Source organism: Scleropages formosus, chromosome 21 (genome assembly GCF_900964775.1).
Source record: "Scleropages formosus chromosome 21, fSclFor1.1, whole genome shotgun sequence".
Taxonomy (NCBI): Eukaryota; Metazoa; Chordata; class Actinopteri; order Osteoglossiformes; family Osteoglossidae; genus Scleropages; species Scleropages formosus.
Window position 1 is genome coordinate 20,092,422 of NC_041826.1, and position 21,201 is coordinate 20,113,622.

General features: G+C 47.7%; 2 protein-coding genes across 2 annotated transcripts; one reads left to right on the forward strand and one right to left on the reverse strand.

Moving 5' to 3' along the window:
* Positions 1-10: 10 nt before the first annotated feature.
* Positions 11-20,827, reverse strand: ccdc146 (coiled-coil domain containing 146). The gene is made up of 19 exons (XM_018730210.2): positions 20,711-20,827; positions 18,804-18,956; positions 13,434-13,516; positions 12,916-13,125; positions 11,823-11,880; positions 10,403-10,579; positions 10,246-10,319; positions 9,821-10,048; positions 9,292-9,478; positions 7,641-7,733; positions 7,118-7,288; positions 6,615-6,703; positions 6,236-6,400; positions 5,651-5,875; positions 5,152-5,380; positions 1,577-1,705; positions 1,220-1,357; positions 678-926; positions 11-297 (listed from the first exon to the last, which is right to left on the reverse strand). Exons 2-19 carry the CDS (start codon positions 18,951-18,953, stop codon positions 97-99), a joined length of 2,856 nt encoding a protein of 951 aa, XP_018585726.2. The 5' UTR covers positions 18,954-18,956; positions 20,711-20,827; the 3' UTR covers positions 11-96.
* On the forward strand, positions 15,208-18,659 carry fgl2a (fibrinogen-like 2a). The gene is made up of 2 exons (XM_018730211.2): positions 15,208-15,853; positions 17,359-18,659. Exons 1-2 carry the CDS (start codon positions 15,229-15,231, stop codon positions 18,063-18,065), a joined length of 1,332 nt encoding a protein of 443 aa, XP_018585727.2. The 5' UTR covers positions 15,208-15,228; the 3' UTR covers positions 18,066-18,659.
* Positions 20,828-21,201: the final 374 nt, after the last annotated feature.

The window sequence follows — 21,201 nt, forward strand, 5'->3', positions numbered from 1 at the left end:
AGTAGGGTAGGGCTATTTATTCTTTAACATTCAAACAATGATAGTTGTATGCCTTTGATTAGGCAGGACTAGATTAAGACGAATAGCTTGACGGTGCTAGATCTCAATAGGCTTGGGCTCAGGTTTGCGGATGTGTCTCATACTGCTACCGGCCTCGCTGGGCTTGAAGGGGGCCAGAGCTCCGTAGGGCCGTGGGAGCGGCAGGTTGTCTCCCTGGGGAATGTAGGCATTGGGTCGAGGCTCGGCTGTAGTGTACGCCCCATTGGGAAGCCTGTTCTTTTCCTCCTCCTCTATCCGCTGCAAGATCACAGACACTCTTAACGCTCAGCACCGGTGTGTCGGTGCAAGGAGATTAAGATCATTTGATTTTACAGTTTAAAAACTAAACGGACTATGATGCCCGGTCCGTGACTCGCTCGCTGTCGGTAACCTAAGGGTTGTGAAAATCGAGAGCCTACCTCAGAAGTTTAGGGCTCTAGGGAAGTCGGAATATACCCCGGACAGACTACATTACCTTCCACATAGTGTTATTTTGCCATATGTTTGCTCTGGGAGTTACACTTTGGACACTCAGTAGGTACTGATCAGAACATGAGCTTTATAAAAAAGATATCAGAAACCATCAGTTTTTGTAAGTTGCTCTGAGTGTGTTTTCTGGGCCTGAGGCTCTTCCTTACCCTGGCTCTTTCCTGGAGGTCGGTCCTGCGACGGCGCTCCTCCCTCAGGATGCGCTGCCATTCCAGCTCCATTTCTGGTGAAGGCGGCAGGCCCTCCTCCAGCCGGCGACGGCAGCAGTCCAGGTGGAGCTCCTGGTCCTTTACCTCACGCTGCAGTGTCATAGCACAGGCCTGATGCATGGACAGCTCTGACACCACTGCCATCATCTTTCTTGTGGTGTCCTTGATGCGTCCCTGCAGCTCATTCATCTGTGTGGTATGGGGGATGGAATGAAGGCACAGCCCAAGTGGTAGGAAGCCTTAAAGCCATCAGATAATCATTTAACCTTTTATGATATTAAAATGTGTTATAGTAAGGCTGCAATTAAAAATCTAAGGACAGATTTAAAAATCACTACATGAAGCTTTAGTCCATGGCCACTTTTGTGAGAAAATGGATGTGAAGATGCGCGCGCGCACACACACACACACACACACACACACACACACACACACACACACACACACACACAGAGATAATGGTATAGCAGGGGAAGCCATGCCTTCTTTGCCAGCTCCACAGACTCTTCCTTGCGATTTTGGGTCTTGGCTTGGATGCGCTCAGAAAGACGAGTCACTTGTTCATACACCAGCTCTTTCTCTAGCAGTTGCACCTCCTGCTGCACCAGGCGTGCCTCCAGCTATGCACAGACATGTCAATACACACATTTTAAATAAACTGAGCACAGCCTAGAACCAGTGTTGTACAGTACATCCATCCGCAAGTAATACTCTTTATCCAGTGCAGGGTTTTTACTGCTCAGGTACTTTGATATTGTATACTGAGGAAGTATGATGGGCACAACAGCCATTGCTAAAAGAGAAATAACAATGGAGAACAGGGGTACACTTAGTCCCACCTGGTCCATCTTCTTGATAAGTTCGTTATGGGATGGATCCTGCCCGTTCAGCTCGTGTGCACGGTTCTCCTGAGCTGGGTCTTCCAGAGCTTTCGCCAAGACCGGGATACGTTCCCTGCACTCCAAGAGCTATGGAAAAGGAAGCACTGTGCAGCTGAATGTAACCGGACTAAAGAGCCTTGGGTTGGGTGGCAGGAGGAAGACATGGGGCCAAGACTACATTCAAACCATGTTTTTGCTTTTGACTTAGCTGGAAGATGCCTGGCTCCATGGTGCCCAGTGAGGCAAAAAGCAGTAACAGCAAAGAAAAGGAGGTGTTCACAGCAATCCACAGAGCATTAGTAAATTAGAAAATTAATCTGATGAGTGTAAAGTAAAGTGGCAACACACACAGCCTGTTCTGAAGCTAGTTGTCCAGTGCAGAAGCTGCTCTGCAACGGCCTGGTAAGTTGTACTAGGGGTGCCATCTGGAGTGGGTTTCAGCAGATCCTTCTCTTTCTCCATCCTGTTCATTTCAGTACAGGTCTAAGGAAACTTCTGGAAACAAGCATTAGAGGAACCGTCTCCAAATTCCTAGGAGAAAGTGACTTTCCCAATAAGGAAATCCTCGGTAAAAGACAGATTTGTCAATAACCCTTGTTTGACAGTTACATCCGGTCCTCTTCCTATTAAAAAAATGATTTTAGGTCTGTACTTCTTCATTATCAACGGTCACTTTGTATGAAATCTGGTGACAATGCAGAAATGAAATGAGGAACAGAAAAAGACAGCAAAAGCATTTAAGATTTGTGTAGTTTAAACCTGGCTGACAAACCCCAGGCTGCAGCTCAAAGGTCTTCATGTGGCTTCAGAGAGGCCAGACAAGCCAGTGGAGAGTGTTTCAAGGAACTGGTCCAGTATGACATCTGGCCAACAAAAGGCATTGAACCAGTTGCCAAGCTCTCTGAAAGGCTTCCTACTCTTTCTCCTCCGTTGAAGGAGGGATGCGACCATCGTTGGCATATAATATTTAGGACAACAGCCACGAATTGCCATGAACCATAGAACCAACACATTTGTAAAATCTTGCCCTTTACAACATACCAAGTGCTCTAACCAATAAGTTCCTGTGAATGAGTAGTGCTTACAGTAACATTCTCTTGTGTTCTATGGGCACTGAAATGAATGGATTTGAACAGGACTTTTTCCATGAAAATAAGGAATTCACATACAAAGTAGATTTACAGTCATTCATTTATCTGACACTTTTCTCCAAAGCAACTTAAAATGTTAAGATACAATTATTTACCCATTTATACAGCTGGGTATGTTTTTTTTTTTTTGTTTCCTAGAGCAGTACCTTGCTCAAGGGTACTATAGCTAGAAGTAAGAATCAAACCTGTGACCTTTGGGTCCAAAGGGCGGCACGGTGGCCCAGCGAGTACGCCTGGGTGGTGCGAGAGGACATGGGTTCGATCCCCGTTCAGTGTGTGTGTAGTTTGCATGTGCTCCCCGTGTCTGCGTGGATTTCCTCCGGGTGCTCTGGTTTCCTCCCACACTCCAAAGACATACTGTTCAGTTTCTCCATAGTGTGTGAATGATGAGTGTGTGTGTGTTCCACTGATGTATGGATGAGTGACCCAGTGTAAGTAGAGTACCTAGCAGTGTAAGTCACCACAGTGAATGAGGTGTGTGGGCTGGTAACACCACAGTGAGTTCATTGGAAGTCGCTTTAGAGAAAAGCATCTGCTAAATAAAAAAAATGTACATGCAGTCAGTAGCTCTAACCACTGTACTACCAGCTGTCCCCCAGATTTAGTATTTAGTAATTCCTGCTGCCAGCGCAAGTGTTTTCTTGAGCCAGGAGGCTACACCCTACCAGAGCAAGACTGCTAAACCATTAATGCTGCATCTCACAGAGGGTAACGCATCTAATCACAATGGCTGAGGTGACACGAGCTTCTCACGGGTGATTGTACGGACCTTGTCCTGGTGGTTACCAAGCGTCAGCCTCAACTTCAACTCCACGTACCCTACGTTGCCTAGTGGTACATTAACAAAGCCCACCGTGGGACTTCGGTCAATGTTTTCATCACTATTTTATTGCACCCCTTGGTCCCCCGAAAGGTTGACAGCAGGCGGAGATCTATGCAAGCGCTATTCTGCTTGTAACCCGTGTCAGAATCTGTCCCCCTGACTGGTTGTAAAGAGGAACCAGCCAGGACTAGAACAAGGGAGGTAACATGATCTGCTGGTAAAATGTTTATCTGAGCAAGTCACAGTTCGAGGCATATTTATGGAAAAAATCGTAACTGTTTACATGATACAATACAAAAGTGGTCCACCTAATTTTGGAAAAGGAATTTATAGCACTTTGTGACGGAGCTCTTCAAGCGAGTCTTGGCTATAAATGGTCGCGGTCATTAATGGGGTGGAAACTGCCTTTTTATTATCATCAAAGTTTATAGCGCTTTGCCTTATATATGGAGTATCCTTACATAATATTCCCCTGTTTAAAAATGCATAACGTGAAATACAAATGGAGAAAATGTTTATCATAGGTGTAAACTTCTGTGGAGGGCTTTCTTTGGCCGTGTTTCCTTTCGTGCGACAGGCTCGCTGCTGGCCGGTCTGAACGGGTTTCTGCTTTGTGTCAATGTTAGCTGCCCCTCTCTGAGAAGCTCTGTATACATTTATCAGAGAGTCCGGGAGGTGACCTGTCTGCTTCCCAACTTCTTTTGAGCAGAAAGAGCCACTACAGTGAAACAAGCAAATTTTCATTCGAGCATTGTTTTATAATTTCAGGACAAAGATATCAATAGCTGTGCACGTGTTAATCCGTGCTCATATCCCCAGGACAATGTGGTCTCTTGGATGAGCGTCTGCCCTAATCAGATTCTTCAGGCCAGTCACACCTACATCACATCACATCACATTGTCTGAACCGCTTGTCCCATACGGGGTCGCGGGGAGCCAGAGCCTACCCGGTAACACAGGGCGCAAGGCCAGAGGGGGAGGAGACGCACCCAGGACGGGATGCCAGTCCGTCGCAAGGCACCCCAAGCGGGACTCGAACCCCAGACCCACCGGAGAGTAGGACCCGGTCCAACCCACTGCGCCCCCCTTCATTCGAACATTGTTTTATAATTTCAGGGCAAAGATATCAACAGCTGTGCACGTGTTAATCCCTGCTCATATCCCCAGGACAATGTGGTCTCTTGGATGAGCGTCTGCCCTAATCAGATTCTTCAGGCCAGTCACACCTACATCACATCACATCACATCACATCACATTGTCCGAACCGCTTGTCCCATACGGGGTCGCTGGGAGCCAGAGCCTAACCTGGTAACACAGGGCGTAAGGCTGGAGGGGGAAGGGACACACCCAGGACGGGATGCCAGTCCATCACAAGGCACCCCAAGCGGGACTTGAGCCCCAGACCCACTGGAGAGTAGGACCCGGTCCATCCCACTGCGCCACTGCGCCCCCCTCAGTCACACCTAATGATGAGTTTATGAAAAATGTACTGTTCATGGCAATGAATGGCTACAGTCTGAGCATTTTTTGTTTACGGCCAACACCTGAAATATCTTACTTGTTTCTGCAGTTTGGTGCTCTCTTCCTCCAGGGCCTTCTTGTTGGGCAACTGTTTGCACAGGAGTTCAATCTGTCTCTTCTCTTCCCTGACAAGCAAGTTGAGGAAGTGGATCTCCTGCTCCATGGCCTGGACTTCCATACTTCCTTCTCTGATCAGGCTCTCCTGCACGTTCAATTTCTCGTAGAAGATGCACATCTCCTCTTCTCGCTCCAGCAGCTGGATGCCACTATCAGGGACATTCCAGATTCTGAGAAAGGCTCAGTGCGTATTTCTATAGATGTTACCCAAAATTCACGGACTCACCATACGTGTCTACAAAGGTTACCCAGAATTCAGATAAATTGAGTGGAAGTCTAGAGAGGTTACCCAGAATGCACTAAGCAGTGTACAGAGCATATGCAGCTTGCACTACTCGACAAAGTCATCATAAACTCGACGAGATGCTGAGGCCGAGCCAGAGGCGTGCAAACCAGATGGAGGGTCTGTTGTGGCTCACCGGTCGTTGCGGGTTTGCACAGCACTGTTGTTGCGCTTCTGCATCTGCAGTAGACTTTGCTCCTGCATGTTGATGGTGTGCGTCAGAGTGCCGATGCTCAGTTTCTGCTCCTCCCGTCTGTCGTGCATCTCATGCAGGAGCCAGGCCATCTTGGAGATGTCGTTCTTAAGGCTGTCCCGGAGTGCACGACTGTGGACGTGCTTTAGACGGGACTTCTGAAGTAATCTGAAGTGAGGGGTGTGGATTTGGGGGGGGCAGGGCAGTGAGAAACTGCTATGGGGATGGTTTTGCTGATGGAACTTAAAAAAAAATTTAAAAACCACTTTGAGCTGAAAATAAAAATTATTCAGAAAACCCTAAAACAAGGATTAGTTGAACATAACTTCAAAAAAATTCTACGAGATGTACAATAAAAAAAAAAGCAAGTACAGATTGTCAGATGTAGGTTGGATAATAATCCTGACTCCTACCGGCATTAACTGAAAAATCAAAAAATTTGGGAAACGTTTTGATTCCCACCCAGTCAAATCTTGGGATACAAGCAAATTTGCATCAGCCTGATGTATGTGTAAGATGTGTTTTTACTTCTCCTTGTTGATGACAGTGGTTCGCAGGATTTCAATTTCGTTCTCCAGGATCTTGGACTTCTCTTGCATCTCTGCCGACTTCTGAGAGGCCATCTGGATGAGGCTGACGCACTTGTTCCTCTCGGCCTTCAGGATGTCGTACAGCTTGGCAAACACCCTCAGCCTAAGGCCACACACATAAAGACTCATGCAGAGGCCATGTATACACACACACACACCCACACACACACAGGTCAGTGACAGCGGTGGGACACACCATCCAACATTTAGATTTACTCACCCTACACGTCACCCTCTTTATCGGGGCGATTGTAGAGCGGGAATGGTTTAGTCAATATGGAAAGAGTGCTTGACTGGAAAACAAACAGTAGGAGTACCTGGCTTGTACTTCCTGGTTCTGCTTCTTGTGCTCCTGTATCACCAGTCTTTTGCCTCTCAGCTCTTGCTCGATGCGGCTGAATCGTTGCTGTAGGAAGTCATTACCGGAAATGGATCCTGGTGTGCGTCTCTCTCAAGCATTTCTCCATACTCTCCACACATATGGAACTTTGTGTTGCGCTGATTTAATTGAGTCATTTCTTCATTGATGAATCACTGCACTCTTACTTTAATGAACTATAATACATTGGATATACAGCGGTCGTGTCTATATCTAACAGTCCTTTATTACGCTAGCTCTTACAGCATCACAATAATAAGGTTAGTCTTGATATATCATCGGCTTGTAGAGATCAGCACTAACAGTGCTGGGAGATTCCAGTGCTACCAGCAATAAAGACTCTGGTGGAGTATCTCTGCCAAACAGGCCGAGGCACAATGAGGACTATCACGCTAAAACAGGTGCGGAAATGCCAGCGGACGATCCCGGTTGAACGGGTACCTTGGCTTTTATGAGCTCCCTGGACTTCTGCTCCCTCTCATCAGCCTTGATCTGGGTCAAGCAGGTCAGGTGGTGGAGCTCTTGCCTTCGCTGGTGGGACTCCCGGATCAGCGCCTGCTCCCGCACCAAGGACTGCTCCGCCGCTTCTGCCTCCCCCTCCGCCGCCGATTGCTGCACGCAACTGACGCGTAAGCTGACAAACAAGGCTGACTCTACCAGCGGCACATCGGATGCACAGAAATGACTTTCACCACCGATGCGTCAGCTGTACGGCATGACAGCCAGCGCCGATACGTCATACCGACAGTCCGTGACACACATGTCAATGCTCTCACGTTTATATCAGCCCAGACCCAGCTGGGCCCTCATGGTCGCTGGCTCAGCTTCTGAACACGCACACGTTTTAAAACCGACATCTGTCTTTGCTGTTCCACAAAAGGATAAACCATCAAGCTCATCATCTACTATCCTTTGACTTCAGAGAGCATTTTATCTGCTCCTTGGAAACATCATGCAAATTCACCTGCTGAATCAAGTTACGCTTCAGACTTGCAACCTCTTTCTCCAGCTCCTTTCTTTGCTCTAGTGCCACGTCTCCCCTGGGCAGGGCGTCTCTCTGGAAGAAAAGATACGTCTGAGAGCAGTTATCCCATCAGGGAAAAATCTCGAAAGCACCATTAGACGGTTAGACACCTCCTGCACACAATGGCAAAACAATTATTGGGGCCGTATAAAACCCTCGAACTGAGTCTTATTTCCTTTGTTTTCATTCTACGGTGCAACATTAAAAGCCCAATTCGAACCCGGTCACAGCTGAGGATATTCTCCTCTTGAAAATTAAACAATCGGCGCGACTTCATTGTTAAATGACGCGTCAATGTGCGTGAGCCCTAAGACTGTGATGCTCGAGAAGCGTATTCTTGTGAAACGTCCTCTTCGCAACATGTTTACGACGTGCTTACGAATCACTTTTTGCTTTCCTGTTTCTTTCAACTGGAAGTGCGTGATCTGCGGTTTACCTCGTTAAAGGGTACACGAGAAAATGGGAACCCCTGACACCAGTGACACGAACCGTGGTGCAAATTCCCGATGTTGTAACGCAACAGAGAGAAACAACATAGCCTAGGTAGTCCCACACTGCCTCTGCATCTGTCATGTCTTTATGTGCGAAGAAACACTGAAAACGTTGTTGGTTTCTTACATTTTCACAAGGAAAGGAAACGCCAGCATTTACTTGCAAGACAATAATCTATCGTTTCACTTCCCGCAGTCTTTTCTATCGCTTTGTATTTTTGCAGAATTACAGAATCTTACACCACACACACACACACAGAGCCGCTTGTCCCCTACAGGGTCGCAGGGAGCCGGAGCCTAACCTGGCAACACGGGGCACGAGGCTGGAGGGGGAGGGGACGCACCCAGGACGGGACGCCAATCCATCGCAAGGCACCCCAAGTGGGACTCGAACCCCAGACCCACCGGAGAGTAGGACCCGGTCCAACCCACTGCCCCACCGCACCCCCTACTACAGAATCTTACCCATGAATAAAAAGATGTGTGTATTAAGTAGATTTTATGGCTCATGACTTAGTGGTAAAGGTGACCTTTGAGTAATTAATAAATCAAGTTGAGGAGCCTGGTCGGTTTATGCTACACTGAGGAGCCTCCTTTATATATACACACATACAGTATGTATCCTTTATATCCTAGTACACTTGGTTTATGAACCGATGACAGATGATGCAAGTGAAATAACATTGAAAGTATCTGCGTAAAATAGCATACGGCTGGAGAAATCACTGCAGCAGATGTTATTTGTTATGCATCTAGAGTTTTTAAATGAAACAGTGTTCTGGGAGTGATCTTGCGTGGAGAGATGGAAAATTTCAAAGACGTATCAATATATATATATCGTTTTATGATTGAAATTGTTTATGTCCCTTTTTACACAAGACACTTTTCAGGAGTCAAAGATTGAAACGGAATGGAAATAAAACAAGGGGGCAGAACACGTTGGATGGGTTTTGAAACATGGAAGCCTAGGTTGAAGAGCTTTTATCATATTCCTCACTTTAGCAGCTTGGGGAGAAAGGACCGATCCAATACCGTAGATACATGTTGTTGCCGTTACCGCCTACCTGTGGGCACCCTTAAGCTACTGTGTCTGAGCCCACCTGAGTTTTGGCTTTGGTGTACTGCAGCTCCACGTCCAGCTGTGCCTCACTGGCCAATTTCAGCTGGAGCTCCATCTTCTTGAGGCCACGTAGAAGCCTGTCCTTCTCACGCAGCCTCCTGCCCAGGGTCTCCTGGAGGCTCTTCTTCTCTGAGGCTGTGTGACTGAGGTTGACGTCCAGCGCAGCTCTGGAAACAGAACTGCAGTCACTCTAGGGCTCCTTTCAATCCCTACGCCGTTGACTGAAACCACCCATCCGCAGCTCCAGCATGTGGTTCTCATCTCAGCCGTGTTCGCAGAACGCTTACCGTCACTGCGCTGCCGCTGGCTCCCGGCCAAGGGAATCCAGCACATTGAGGGACCCCCATCAGCCAGTCCAACAAACCCACGTGGGTTCATATTTGGATTCAATACAGTACAATGTCTGCATACAATGTACAGTTTTTCAAGACTAGGAGCCATTTAGAAACCATAATGGAGAAAGAACGATTATTAGTACTTATTAAAGTCGCAAAGCTCTTTGCACGCACCTCTGTGCCATGATGGCAGCCTCCTTCTCTCTGGCCATGGCCTGCTCCCGCTGTAGGATGTCACGCTTGCGTTCCTCCGCCTCCAGGTGGGTTCGGAGCCCTTCCAGCTCCTGCACCATCTCCCCCCTTTGCTCTTCCAGTGCCCTCACCTGCGTCTCCATCCTGCTCAGCAGCGTCCCCGCCTCGGAGCGCTGACCTTCCAGCTCTGCCCTTCTCTTCTCCGTGACCCTGTAGAGGGCAGTCTTCACTACTGGTACTTTTTCAGATGTGAGCTGACAGCCAAGTCTGGGCGGTAAGACTTTGCCCTCTCACAAGCAGGCGAGGAGCACCCAGAATCCCTATAAGATGACACAGCTGCCTCATCCCCTCCTCTTGACTCCCTCGTTGCCTCCAGGGATCTGGCCCAGGAGGAGCCGTGCACTTACGCTTTCTTGCGGCCGATCCTCTCCATCTCCTTCCTCAGCTGGGCAGGCACACAGAGGAGCTGGGCCAGTTCAGCCTGCCGGGGAGCAACAGGAAGGGACGGTCAACTTAGAGGATGTCCCGGCGAGAGCCGATGAAACCAGGTTCCGAAACACTTGCCTCTTTTAACTCGGTCTCCTCCTTTTTGTTGTCCAGCTCACGCCGCTCCTGCTGCACGTGCCTCTGATGCTCCTCCAAGTCCTCCTTCAAGCTCCTGATCTCCAGTCTCCTCTGAGCAATCTCCTCCTCCAGTTCCTCGCAACTATCCTTCAGTACCTGGACTTTCCGCTCTCGCTCCTGCAGACAGGAACCAGCTCGTATCAATGCCGCAGGCTGCGCCGCAAACCGGCGTTCTCGCACCGGACGCCTTACGCACTGAAGCGCTCCACCTCCACCCACAATTCCACTCACACCTTTCAGAATCTGCAAATCATCCTCAAAGTTGTTTAGTAATCTTACATGTACATGTATTCATTTATCAGACGCTTTTCTCCAAAGCGACGTACGTCTCATATAAAATACAATGTGTGCGTTACATTAATGTACATTACATTAGCAGAAAGAGACACTTAGATGCAGACGTGTGATTCTTAAGTGCAGTTTCTTTGCTTCTTTCCTCCATATGAACCAAAGTTCATCACACGAGTAGCTGCATAAAGGCATTTCCAAATTATCGATAACTCCTAATCACATACATAATTTTTTTTTAAAACACTTATATTACTTTGGTGCCTTTTTTTCAAAAAAAATTTTAACTATTTGTGGCACTGGACTCAGAAAATAATCAATAAAAACCGTTATTTACACCCTGAAAACCTTGGTATTCACATTAACATATGTCTTATTTAGGTGAAGCAAAACATGGACGAGTTTTACATGGCTTTCAATGGTATAAATACACCTGTTTATACTAACAATGTAGTACACACACACACACACACACACACACACACACATTTTCTGAACCACTTGTCCCATACAGGGTCGCGGGGAACCGGAGCCTACCCGGCAACACAGGGTGTAAGGCCAGAGGGGGAGGGGACACACCCAGGACGGGACACCAGTCCGTTGCAAGGCACCCCAAGCAGGACTCGAACCCCAGACCCGCAGGAGAGCAGGACCCGGTCCAATCCACTGCACCACCGCGCCCCACAATGTAGTATAAACAGGTAAAAGTATAGTAAATAAATATATATAATAAATACAAAAATATTAAAATAATTTAAAGTATAATAAAATATAAAAATAAATATAGAAAAATAAAGAAGGGAGTGCGGTGGTGCAGCGGGTTTGGCTGGGTCCTGCTCTCTGGTGGGTCTGGGGTTCAAATCCCACTTGGGGTGTCTTGTGATGGACTGGCGTCCCGTCCTGGGTGTGTCCTCTCCCCCTCCGGCCTTGTGCCTTGTGTTGCCGGGTTAGGCTCCGGTTCGCCGCGACCCCGCTTGGGACAAGCGGTTTCGGTCAATGTGTGTGTATGACATAAAAATATAGTAAAAAAAAAGGTACAGTGTAAACCTAACGATGTATCAGTAGCACTTACAGCTGCTTTGCGTTGTGCCTCCACTTCCATGTTAAGCACACTCTTTTCTGTCTGCAAACTGAATAAAGTAACACATATTCACATTTATGTACCTGCGTGACCCGCGAACATGTAAGTCAATGCAACCCAGCGAGTCCGGACTTGTTGAGAGAAAAAAAAAAAAAAACGAAACTTTAACTTTAGCAGGACAATGAAATAATTGTTCATTTAGAAGATGGTCAACGTAAATATGGCTGTATGCATCGTGTACATGCATACATACAATACATACATTTATGTTCTGTTGTTTCATGTGTAAAAATGCATGCAGCAACTTTTCTGTTCACGTGGGTTATACTTTCATACTCCTGCGTGTGAACGTCCCTCTTTATAATACGTCAATTTACCAGGTGACGTCAATATTGCATGTAGAGTTTGGTGAGGGCCAGAGGTCATTTTTGACATGCCTATAAAATGACAAACCAGTAGGAGAAGGAAAAGTGGCGTTGGAATGATCTTTCCAGGCATGACTTTCAGTAGGTCGATATAAAAAAATAAGATGTGCGAAGCCGAGGGTGAATTGCAGAACTGCGAGAAGCACGTTCCCGCGCTTTGCCTTGGCTGCTGATCAAGGTCCGGCGTTGGACTTGAAAGAGCAGCTCCTATCTGGAGCATCTGCCTGTCACATGTGCTTGTTTCCTTCACGAGGAGGAGGAAGAGACAGCCCACCTCCCCTGAGCATTTCGGCCCCTAACGTACGGGGAGAGGCGCCGTCGGTAACAGGCAGAATGGTTTCAATAAAAATATTTCACGACTTAAAGCGCCTTTGCTTGACGTATTGTTTACCATATTTCATGATCATCATCAAAAATATCAATCCATTATCATGTAGTCTTGCATTTAGAAAAATTTTCATCTCTCCACAAAGGGTTGTTCCCAGAACACCCTGTTTCATTTAAAAACTCCACATGCATAACAGATACCATGTGTTGCAGTCATTGCTCCAACCTTACACTATTTTATGTCATTGTGTTGTATTTCTTGCTGCGAATGTGAAATATGTGGAGGCAGAGATGGAGGGAGGGAGGGAGGGAGGAAGAGAGAAGAGCCTGACCACTCCAGCTGGCACTGCAGCTGGTTTTCACGCTCCTGTGCCTCCTGCAGCTCATTGAGGGACTTCAGCAGCTGCTGTCTCATGCGGCCGACCTCCGCGGGGGGCTCCTCCGGGAAGACCTCGGCCCGCTCCGGCTCGCGCCGCCGCCGCCGCGGCTCGGACCCCGAGCGTTCGGCCTCCTTCTGCAGCCGAGCCTCCGAGTCACGCGCGCTGTAGGGTGCGGGGCGGCGCCCGTCAACGGACCGGACCTTCGCGCGCTATCGGTTGCCAACTTATCTGACCCTGTGGGATCTCTGGGATGCTTAAGCGTGGTCAGCGGTTTGGCAAAGTTCTGCAAGTAACAATGAGCAGCGGCCTCCCCCAGTCAGGAGGTAAAGCAGCTTCATCACCATCACGCGCACGGACAAGGAAGGCTCACCGAAAGGCTAAACGTGGTAATTTCACAAGGACTGCTGTAAGAAGTCACGGGTGTGTTGTGTTGATGCTGCCGCTCGTGGGCGTTATACCGGCGACGTTACCTTCTCAAGGCCTCCTGCAGCAGGTGAAAACTGCCTTTCAGCTCAGCCACTTTGGCCCCCGAGATTTTCCCAGCTGAGAATAGCTGTGGTGAACAAGAGTGAAAACCGGAATTACTAAGGGAAACGAAGAGTAAAACAGCCACGCGGCATAACCGGCTTCTGCGGCACTGTGGTACAGTACTGCGGTAAAGGGCCCACCCAAAGCATCGCAGGGGTGGCTTGCTTGCGCAGCCATGGAGATGAGCACCTCACACTCCACAACGTCATCTTGTCTGTCTTGACTCTAACAAGTGCGTTGTGGCGCACATGTGGACAAGACAGCTGCGCTCAGCTCAGCCCGCATCCGTTTTTACGCCAAAAATCAGTAACGACCGCATCCTTGTCATCATCATCCCGAACACTGGCTCGCTGGACCGTATTCTTTGCTTGCGCTGCACGGCGGCCGTATGGTTTATATTGGTACTATATTGCTGTACGGCTTATGTTCCCTTTTCCCTTTTCTACACACCGTGTCCTTTGAACGGCCCGCGCATCTACAGTACGTTTACTTTCTCAAAGCGTGAAGGTGCCTAAAACTGTTTACCCTGTTTCTAAAGCTGGGTAGTTTTCACTGGAGCGATTGAGGGTACAGACCTGTTCAGGGTAAAGGTACCTGTATACAGGGTAGGTACCTACAACAAGGGAACTACAGCACAAGGTGGGAATCACACCTGCAAACCTCATAATGTAAAAACCAAACTGCACAGTAGACTGACGTGTCGTGGTTGGGGTGGGGAACTGACCTTAACCAACCTTCTTGCCTCCCAATCAAACTTTTAAAACCAGACAGATTAAACAGCGGCTCGGGTGTAAGGAGGAAAAAAACCACCGTAAACACTCAGTTTGGTATCCAAGATAGGGCTCTCATAAATAGGGAAGCGCTACATCATAAATAAAGAGCACAAGAAAATCAAAACTTGCCATTCAGCAAGTTGCACCGAATGGGAAACTTTGAGGGACGGGGCCGGATCTCTGCGCGCCACTGCGATTTCTGCGTGACAGAAACGACGCATGTGACGACTCACACGTTCACACTTACAGAGGCTTTAAAACGTAATGGAGATTTGAGGGTTTGTACCTTGTGTTGAGAGAAAGGCTTTCCGGGTCTCTCTGAAAACACTCAGATACAAAGCGGTGTAACAACACACACAATTCTTTCACGGATAAGTGACCGAGATGAAACAAACACCCATAAAATGGTCTCGGGAAAGTACTGATGGATATCTCGGATAAATAATAGGCCTCATTTTCTTGCATGTGCAGAAGATTATTCTGGGATGACAGCGAACACTTTCAAAGAAGCCACCCTGACTTTTATTCCTTCTCACCGCAGCGTGCGCCAAAAACAGCGATGGCATCTGCAGCCATAAAGGGGAAACCGCGTTCTCCTAAAATTATAATAAATGCAATACGACCCCACTGTCAGAGAGCATTTTCCTGACACGAGCGGAGCTGCAAAAGAATAAAATGAAGACAAAATGCTGCAAAAAGTGTCAGAACAGTATCAGAAACACAAGAGGGCAATGACAATAAGAGATCCTCATTCTGCTGTCTGTTCATTTCCAAGAAACACCATTAGATCGTCACCCTATGACCCACCCCCCCCAACGTAAAGGTCTCAAGAAGGAGAGTGTTGGGTAATCCATCCGAGCCCCGCCCACCTCTTCCTCTCACAGCCCCGCCCCCCACCTTACTGTACTGTCGCAGCTGTCGGGGGCCGAGGCATTTCACCCAGCGTGCCTCTGGTGTGGACAGGATGAGGTTGGGCTTCCTGTCGGTCTGCAGCGTGCTGCTGCCGGCTGCGCTCCTCTCGGGATCCGCAGGGCTCGTGGAACAGGGGGGCGGCGGCTGCCTTGCCGCACTCCGTCCTGGGGGGCCCTGCCTCGGCGAGAACGGGGACGAGTGCCCTTACCGGGTCACCCTGCCACCCCTCACCATCCAGCTGCCCAAGCAATTTAGGATGATGGAAAAGACGGCCCAGGAGCTACAGAGCCTGAGGGCCACGGTGAACCAGCTAAAGAGGTCCTGCCTGGCGTGCCGACCGCAAGCCGACCGCGGCCTGCAGAGCGACAGCGCCGAGGGGCCCGCGCCGGACCTGGGGCAGGAGGGAAAGGGCGGGAAGGGGATGGAGGAGGAGGGGAGCGAGGCCGATGGGGACAAGGAGAGGCAGGCCGTAGATCTGCATGAGATGCAGGTGAAGATGAAGAGGATGTCGAACAGCCTGAGGAACGCCCGCAACCAGATCAGCTCGCTGCAAGCGCAGCTGGAGGAGATGAACCTCCTCAGCAGGGAGAACGTGGAGACCATGGTGGAAAAAAAGGTTCAGGACCAGTGCTCCAAGCAGTGCTCCAGGGAGTGCCCCGTCGAGGGGTCGGTACAGTGTAAGTGCATCCGTCAGCTTCCCTGAGCATCCACGGCACGGCAGAACTGCAGCCGAGAGTAGCCTCAGCCTCCAGGCGCAGAAATAGCGATGATTCTGAGAACTGTTCCGAGTTCCAGTTACAAATAATGCATTCGGCTTTGAACGATTAAAAATAGTTGCGCTGTTGTAGGGGTTTATATATGAATGCTTTATACGACATGGGACCCCTCAGCTTAATATCGATTTTAATACTTGGGAGTCGGTACATTTCCAACGATTGTTAAAGGAACCAATTTAATCTAATTACTCCATCCATAGAAGAAAAGTCCTGCTTCTTCAGATGGACCCGGAACAGCGGCGCGGTTTCTACGGTTCGCTCGCGCATCTCCCCGCGCGTCGCTTCCGGCCGTCTGGGTCCGTCGCACCTTGTCGGAAACAAAGCGACGCTCTATGAATCGATGCGGTTATGGCACAAAAACTATGACATGTAGTGCAAATGCTGTGAGCGGGTTTATCAAGAGCACTCAGCCTGGGAATGAAATCAGCAGTTTTTGAGCACGCAGGCGAACGAATCTATAAGAAGAGCCATTCTTCACAAGACCAGATAGTGTCTTCAAGTTCATAAAGCAACTGTTTGCCACTCGTCTGACTATATTGCCATATTAACATCTGACTATATTTACAGTATGGGGGGTGGGGTGGCACAGCGGGTTTGACCAGGTCCTGCTCTCCGGTTTGTCTGGGGTTTGAGTCCTGCTTGGGGTGCCTTGTGATGGACTGGCATCCCGTCCGGGGTGTGTCCCCTCCCCCTCCAGCCTCGCGCCCTGTGTTGCCGGGTTAGGCTCCAGTTCCCCGTGACCCCACTTGGGACAAGCGGTTTCAGACTCTGTGTGTGTGTGTGTGTGTGTATTTACAGTATAAGATGTGAGGATGATGACACGTGAAGGCTGAGTGCTACCACCAGCCATTTGACTGCCAATTTACCTGACACAAGGAAATCCTCCTTTGGTCTTATTTATCGTAAGAAATACTTCCGGTGGAAGATGTAGCTCTTTCTGAATGTGCACAGGAGCCCTGTCTGTGTACCCAAGCAGTGGCCCTTTGGGCAGTTGCGGTCGAGGGGATACACCAAGCCGGCGAGCTGGCACACGTGCGAACCCAAAGAGAGGAATTGGAGCGACTGGATTTGACCTTTTCCATCTGTATGGGGAAACCGCTCCCTTGAGAACTGCGGCTGTTGGACATGCGAACAGATGTGGGGTCGTGATCAACGGCCCAGAGAGCGCAGGCAGCGGCCCGTTCGTGTACATTTATTCAGTCATGTGACACTTCTCTCCAGAGCGACTTACAGTGATTCACCCATTTATAGAGCTGGATAATATTACCGGAGCAATTTTAGAGTAATTACCTTGCTTAAGGGTAGTACAGCTGGAGGTGGGATTCGAACCTGCAACCTTCGACTCTTCGATACACTACCGGCTGTCCAATTCAGCACTAACTGTGCCCTTGGCTTTCTCTCCGCAGTCATGATTGCGCCGAGAGACTGTTCCGACTACAACGCGCTGCAGGACAGGAGGAACGGGGTGTACAGGGTGTCCCCGGAGATCAGGAACGGCACATTTGAGGTGTACTGCGACATGGAGTCCTACGGCGGCGGCTGGACCGTGCTGCAGCAGCGGCTCAACGGCAGCGTCAGCTTCAACCGCACGTGGGATGACTACAAGCGGGGCTTCGGGGACCTTCGCTCCGATTTCTGGCTGGGCAACGACCACATCCACCTGCTGACCAAAGCCAAAGACATGGTCCTGCGCATTGAGCTGGAGGACTTTAACGGGGTGCGGGAGTACGCCAAGTACGAGCGGTTCTACGTGGCCAACGAGCTCCTCCGTTACAAGCTGTCGGTGAGCGGTTACTCCGGCACTGCTGGGGACGCCTTGCGTTTCAACAAGCATTACAACCACGACCAGAAGTTCTTCACCACACCCGACAAGGACAACGACATGTACCCGTCGGGTAACTGCGGCGCCTACTACAGCTCTGGCTGGTGGTTTGACGCTTGCATGTCTGCCAATCTCAACGGAAAGTACTACCACAAGAGGTACAAGGGCGTGCGCAACGGGATCTTCTGGGGAACGTGGCACAACGTGTCCAGCGAATACTACCCGAACAACTACAGGCAAGCATTTAAGGCGGTCAAAATGATGATTCGGCCCAAAAATTACGCACCGTAAAGTGTCAACGTTTGCCTTGCGGAAATAATAAAAAAAAAAAAAAAAAAAAAAAAACCCTCCGATGTTTTTGAGGATAACAAATATTAGGTGATATTTTTCTGCGTGTCTCCGGCCAAATGTGAAGAGCATGTCCTTCCGGCGGCAGAGATATACTCTAAAGGTGCAATTTATTCATTAAGAATTTAAGCGTTATTATCCGTTTTATTTTCGCTTATTTGTACTTCTCCGTTACAAATATCCATAGTGTTTCAACCTAAAATGGTCTCAACGGTAGTGTACTTGATAACATTCCATTGTGGTAAACTGCCGCATGGTACAATAAAAAAATATTGGCAAACGGAAAAAATCAAGTATTTATTTTTGAAAATAAAGGAATACTACAAAATGCGATAAGGAAAAAGAATTTCTTTCAGGTCGTTTCATCCAGAAACCTCAAAAATGCCTAATGTGATCTGCATTCCTGATTGGTGCAAGACGTGCATAGTTTTATGCTGTTTCTTCACTCATATGTTTATACTTGAGCTTTTGTATGATCTTCAGTAATGATAAGCCTTTGTTAAAAAGCAATAAAGTTTTTTTTTCCATCTTGTGTTATAACTGCGTTGATTTGTTTTTTCATTCACCTCACGTACATTTCATAGCTTAATAGGCACAAGAAGAGAGACTTTTAAGTATCGCGTCTAACCGAAGGAAGCGACAGGCTTGTTATTTCTGAACTGACGGTCGAGATGTACGTACCTCGTCGAGACACTGGAAGGCGCGGCTTCTGGACACCACCGCTGGCCCTTCATCCAAAGAACCGGTGCGGGAGGACAGGGCTGAGTTGGGCCTCTCCTCCTGTCCCTTCTCCTCTTCCTCACCGGGAGGAGATGGCATCTCACCACTCATGGCCTCAACGTCCCATCACAGAGACACACACAGACAGACACACACCGACACAGAGTGAGCTAATGGACAGACGGAGAAAAGTTTATGAAGGACTAAGTCAGGTGTCCATTAATTATGGTTTGCCTTTGGTGTTTTCTCCTTCTGGACACACACACACACACACACACACACACACACACACACAGAATCTGAAACTGCTTATCCCAAGCAAGGTTGTGGTGAGCTGGAGCCTAACCCGGCAACACAGGGCACAAGGCTGGAGGGGGAGGGGACGCACGCAGGAGGGGACGCCACTCCATCACAAGGCACCCCAAGCAGGGCTTTAACCCCAGACCTACCGGAGAGCAGGTCCTGGCCAAACCTGCTGCACCACCACACCCCCCATCCTTCTGGACATATTACAAGCCTGTTACATTTTACCAAGACTGAAACAGTGCTTCTATCATTGCATCATTGCATGTACCCAGATAAATGTCATGTGTCATACAATCCATCTTTAGGGTATTTCAGTTTGTACAGAAATAGTGGCACATCTAGTATGACAGTTGTAGTGTATAATAGTGGACAGTTGGGAATATAAACCTGAGATGAAATGCTTTGTCCCCACAGACAAGGGATGAGGGACCTTCCTGTTACTGCATCTCAGAAGCTGATTAATCACATCAGACAATTTACCAATAAAATCAAACAACACAAGCCTAAAATAACATGTTACAATACAGGTAGACTTTATATACTCGATTTCTGTACTTTGTGAAGAAAAAAAGCATTGGCCTAGACCAGGGCTGGGGGGTGTGTTTGGTTTTGCTCCTGCATATAAATATTTATTATATTAGCCACTTCTGTATATTTCAAAAAAGCACTGTAGCATTTATGTTGTAATGTATTAAGGAAAGATCTGATTATTCACACATATTAGTATGGAAATTGTGCAAAAATGATCATTAAGTGGAGCGTTGGACATAAAAACCAGTGTCCACAGCAGCTTTCTGGGACTGAGACTGTCACCCCCGCTGTGCACTATGCAACAAATACAGGAATAAAATGGATAATACATCACATCCCCACAAAAATGTAAACGGATAATAAAATTAACGGAAGCTGGATTTTAAAATGTCCTAAATTCTGGAAGAAAATTTGCAGAAGAACTGATTTCAACAAACATAGCACGGCTTATATCAAAATTAACATTTTTTTAAAGCTGTATATACACATGTGTGATATGGATAATACTGCATTGTATTTGCTCTTTGAAACTGCTTTCAAACAACATAGTTTGGGTTCAGCTGAATTTAAATGAAAATGCTCGAAATAATTCCGCTGTAAAAGTGTAAAAGCGATATTTGTGCGGTAGGTGTCGCCCCCTTGTGGACAAACAAATCACTGAGGTCTGAAAAGAAAAGTAAAACATTTATGTACAGAATCTTTACCTTTATATTAGTTTTATATTATTTTACATTACTGCTTATTTCTACTCATAGTTGATCATCTTGCAGACTTTTTATAAACAGGAAAACCATATGCCCGGTTATAACAGTTGGACATAAAGAAATGAAAAGACCAACTTTGCAATTGAATTATTGAAGTATGTTTTATAAACACAAATCAAAGTCAATTTAAGACACTTATTCGCTGACTTTGATAACATTGTACGTTGCGTTTACTAACAAATAACACGTTTGAGGGGAGAGCGATGTCGCTCCGCACAAATCTGAAATCAAATGTTATCGCAGTTTCAGTACAGCGTTTTACCTTACCTCGATTTAGGACAGTTAAGAAACAAAAGTATTTAGCTATGTTCGAAGAAGTAGGTTTCAAGTCATATTTCACACCATAGAGACGATTTTCTGCGGGGGCGAAAAAAAATCAGCGCCAGTTCGTTTACTGCTCGAGGCGGGTTTGGGAGGGGTTCCCATGGCAACGCACAAGCGGAGACGAATCGGGAGACTCCAGTCCTGCTAGGTGCCCATGTGGTTCTTTTAGCGCTTTGCACTCAACGAAATACCCCCCCCCCCCAAAAAGCTAAATCATCTCTTCTCAAAACATCATAACGACAAATCTCGGGGGACGAGTTGGTCACATTTCTGATGTTTTCTTATCATCATCTTTTTGTAATTTTTCAACATTTAGGCGTTAAGAAACTTAAACCTTGCACCACCTCACTTACCCCTGCCTTCTTTTTATATAGAAATATGCTTGCTTATTTATTTATTTACTTTATTCATTTATTTATTTGGTAACATATTTA

Bases quoted from the DNA above. Each gene is read 5' to 3' on its own strand.
- fgl2a (XM_018730211.2), top strand. From the start codon at position 15,229: ATGAGGTTGGGCTTCCTGTCGGTCTGCAGCGTGCTGCTGCCGGCTGCG. The intron at 15,854-17,358 runs GTAAGTGCATCC...TTCTCTCCGCAG, and splicing joins CGTCGAGGGGTCGGTACAGT to TCATGATTGCGCCGAGAGAC.
- ccdc146 (XM_018730210.2), bottom strand. From the start codon at position 18,953: ATGAGTGGTGAGATGCCATCTCCTCCCGGTGAGGAAGAGGAGAAGGGA. The intron at 7,734-9,291 runs GTGGGCTCAGAC...CTTTTCTTCCAG, and splicing joins ACACCAAAGCCAAAACTCAG to AGAGACGCCCTGCCCAGGGG. The intron at 298-677 runs GTAAGGAAGAGC...GTGATCTTGCAG, and splicing joins ACCTCCAGGAAAGAGCCAGG to CGGATAGAGGAGGAGGAAAA.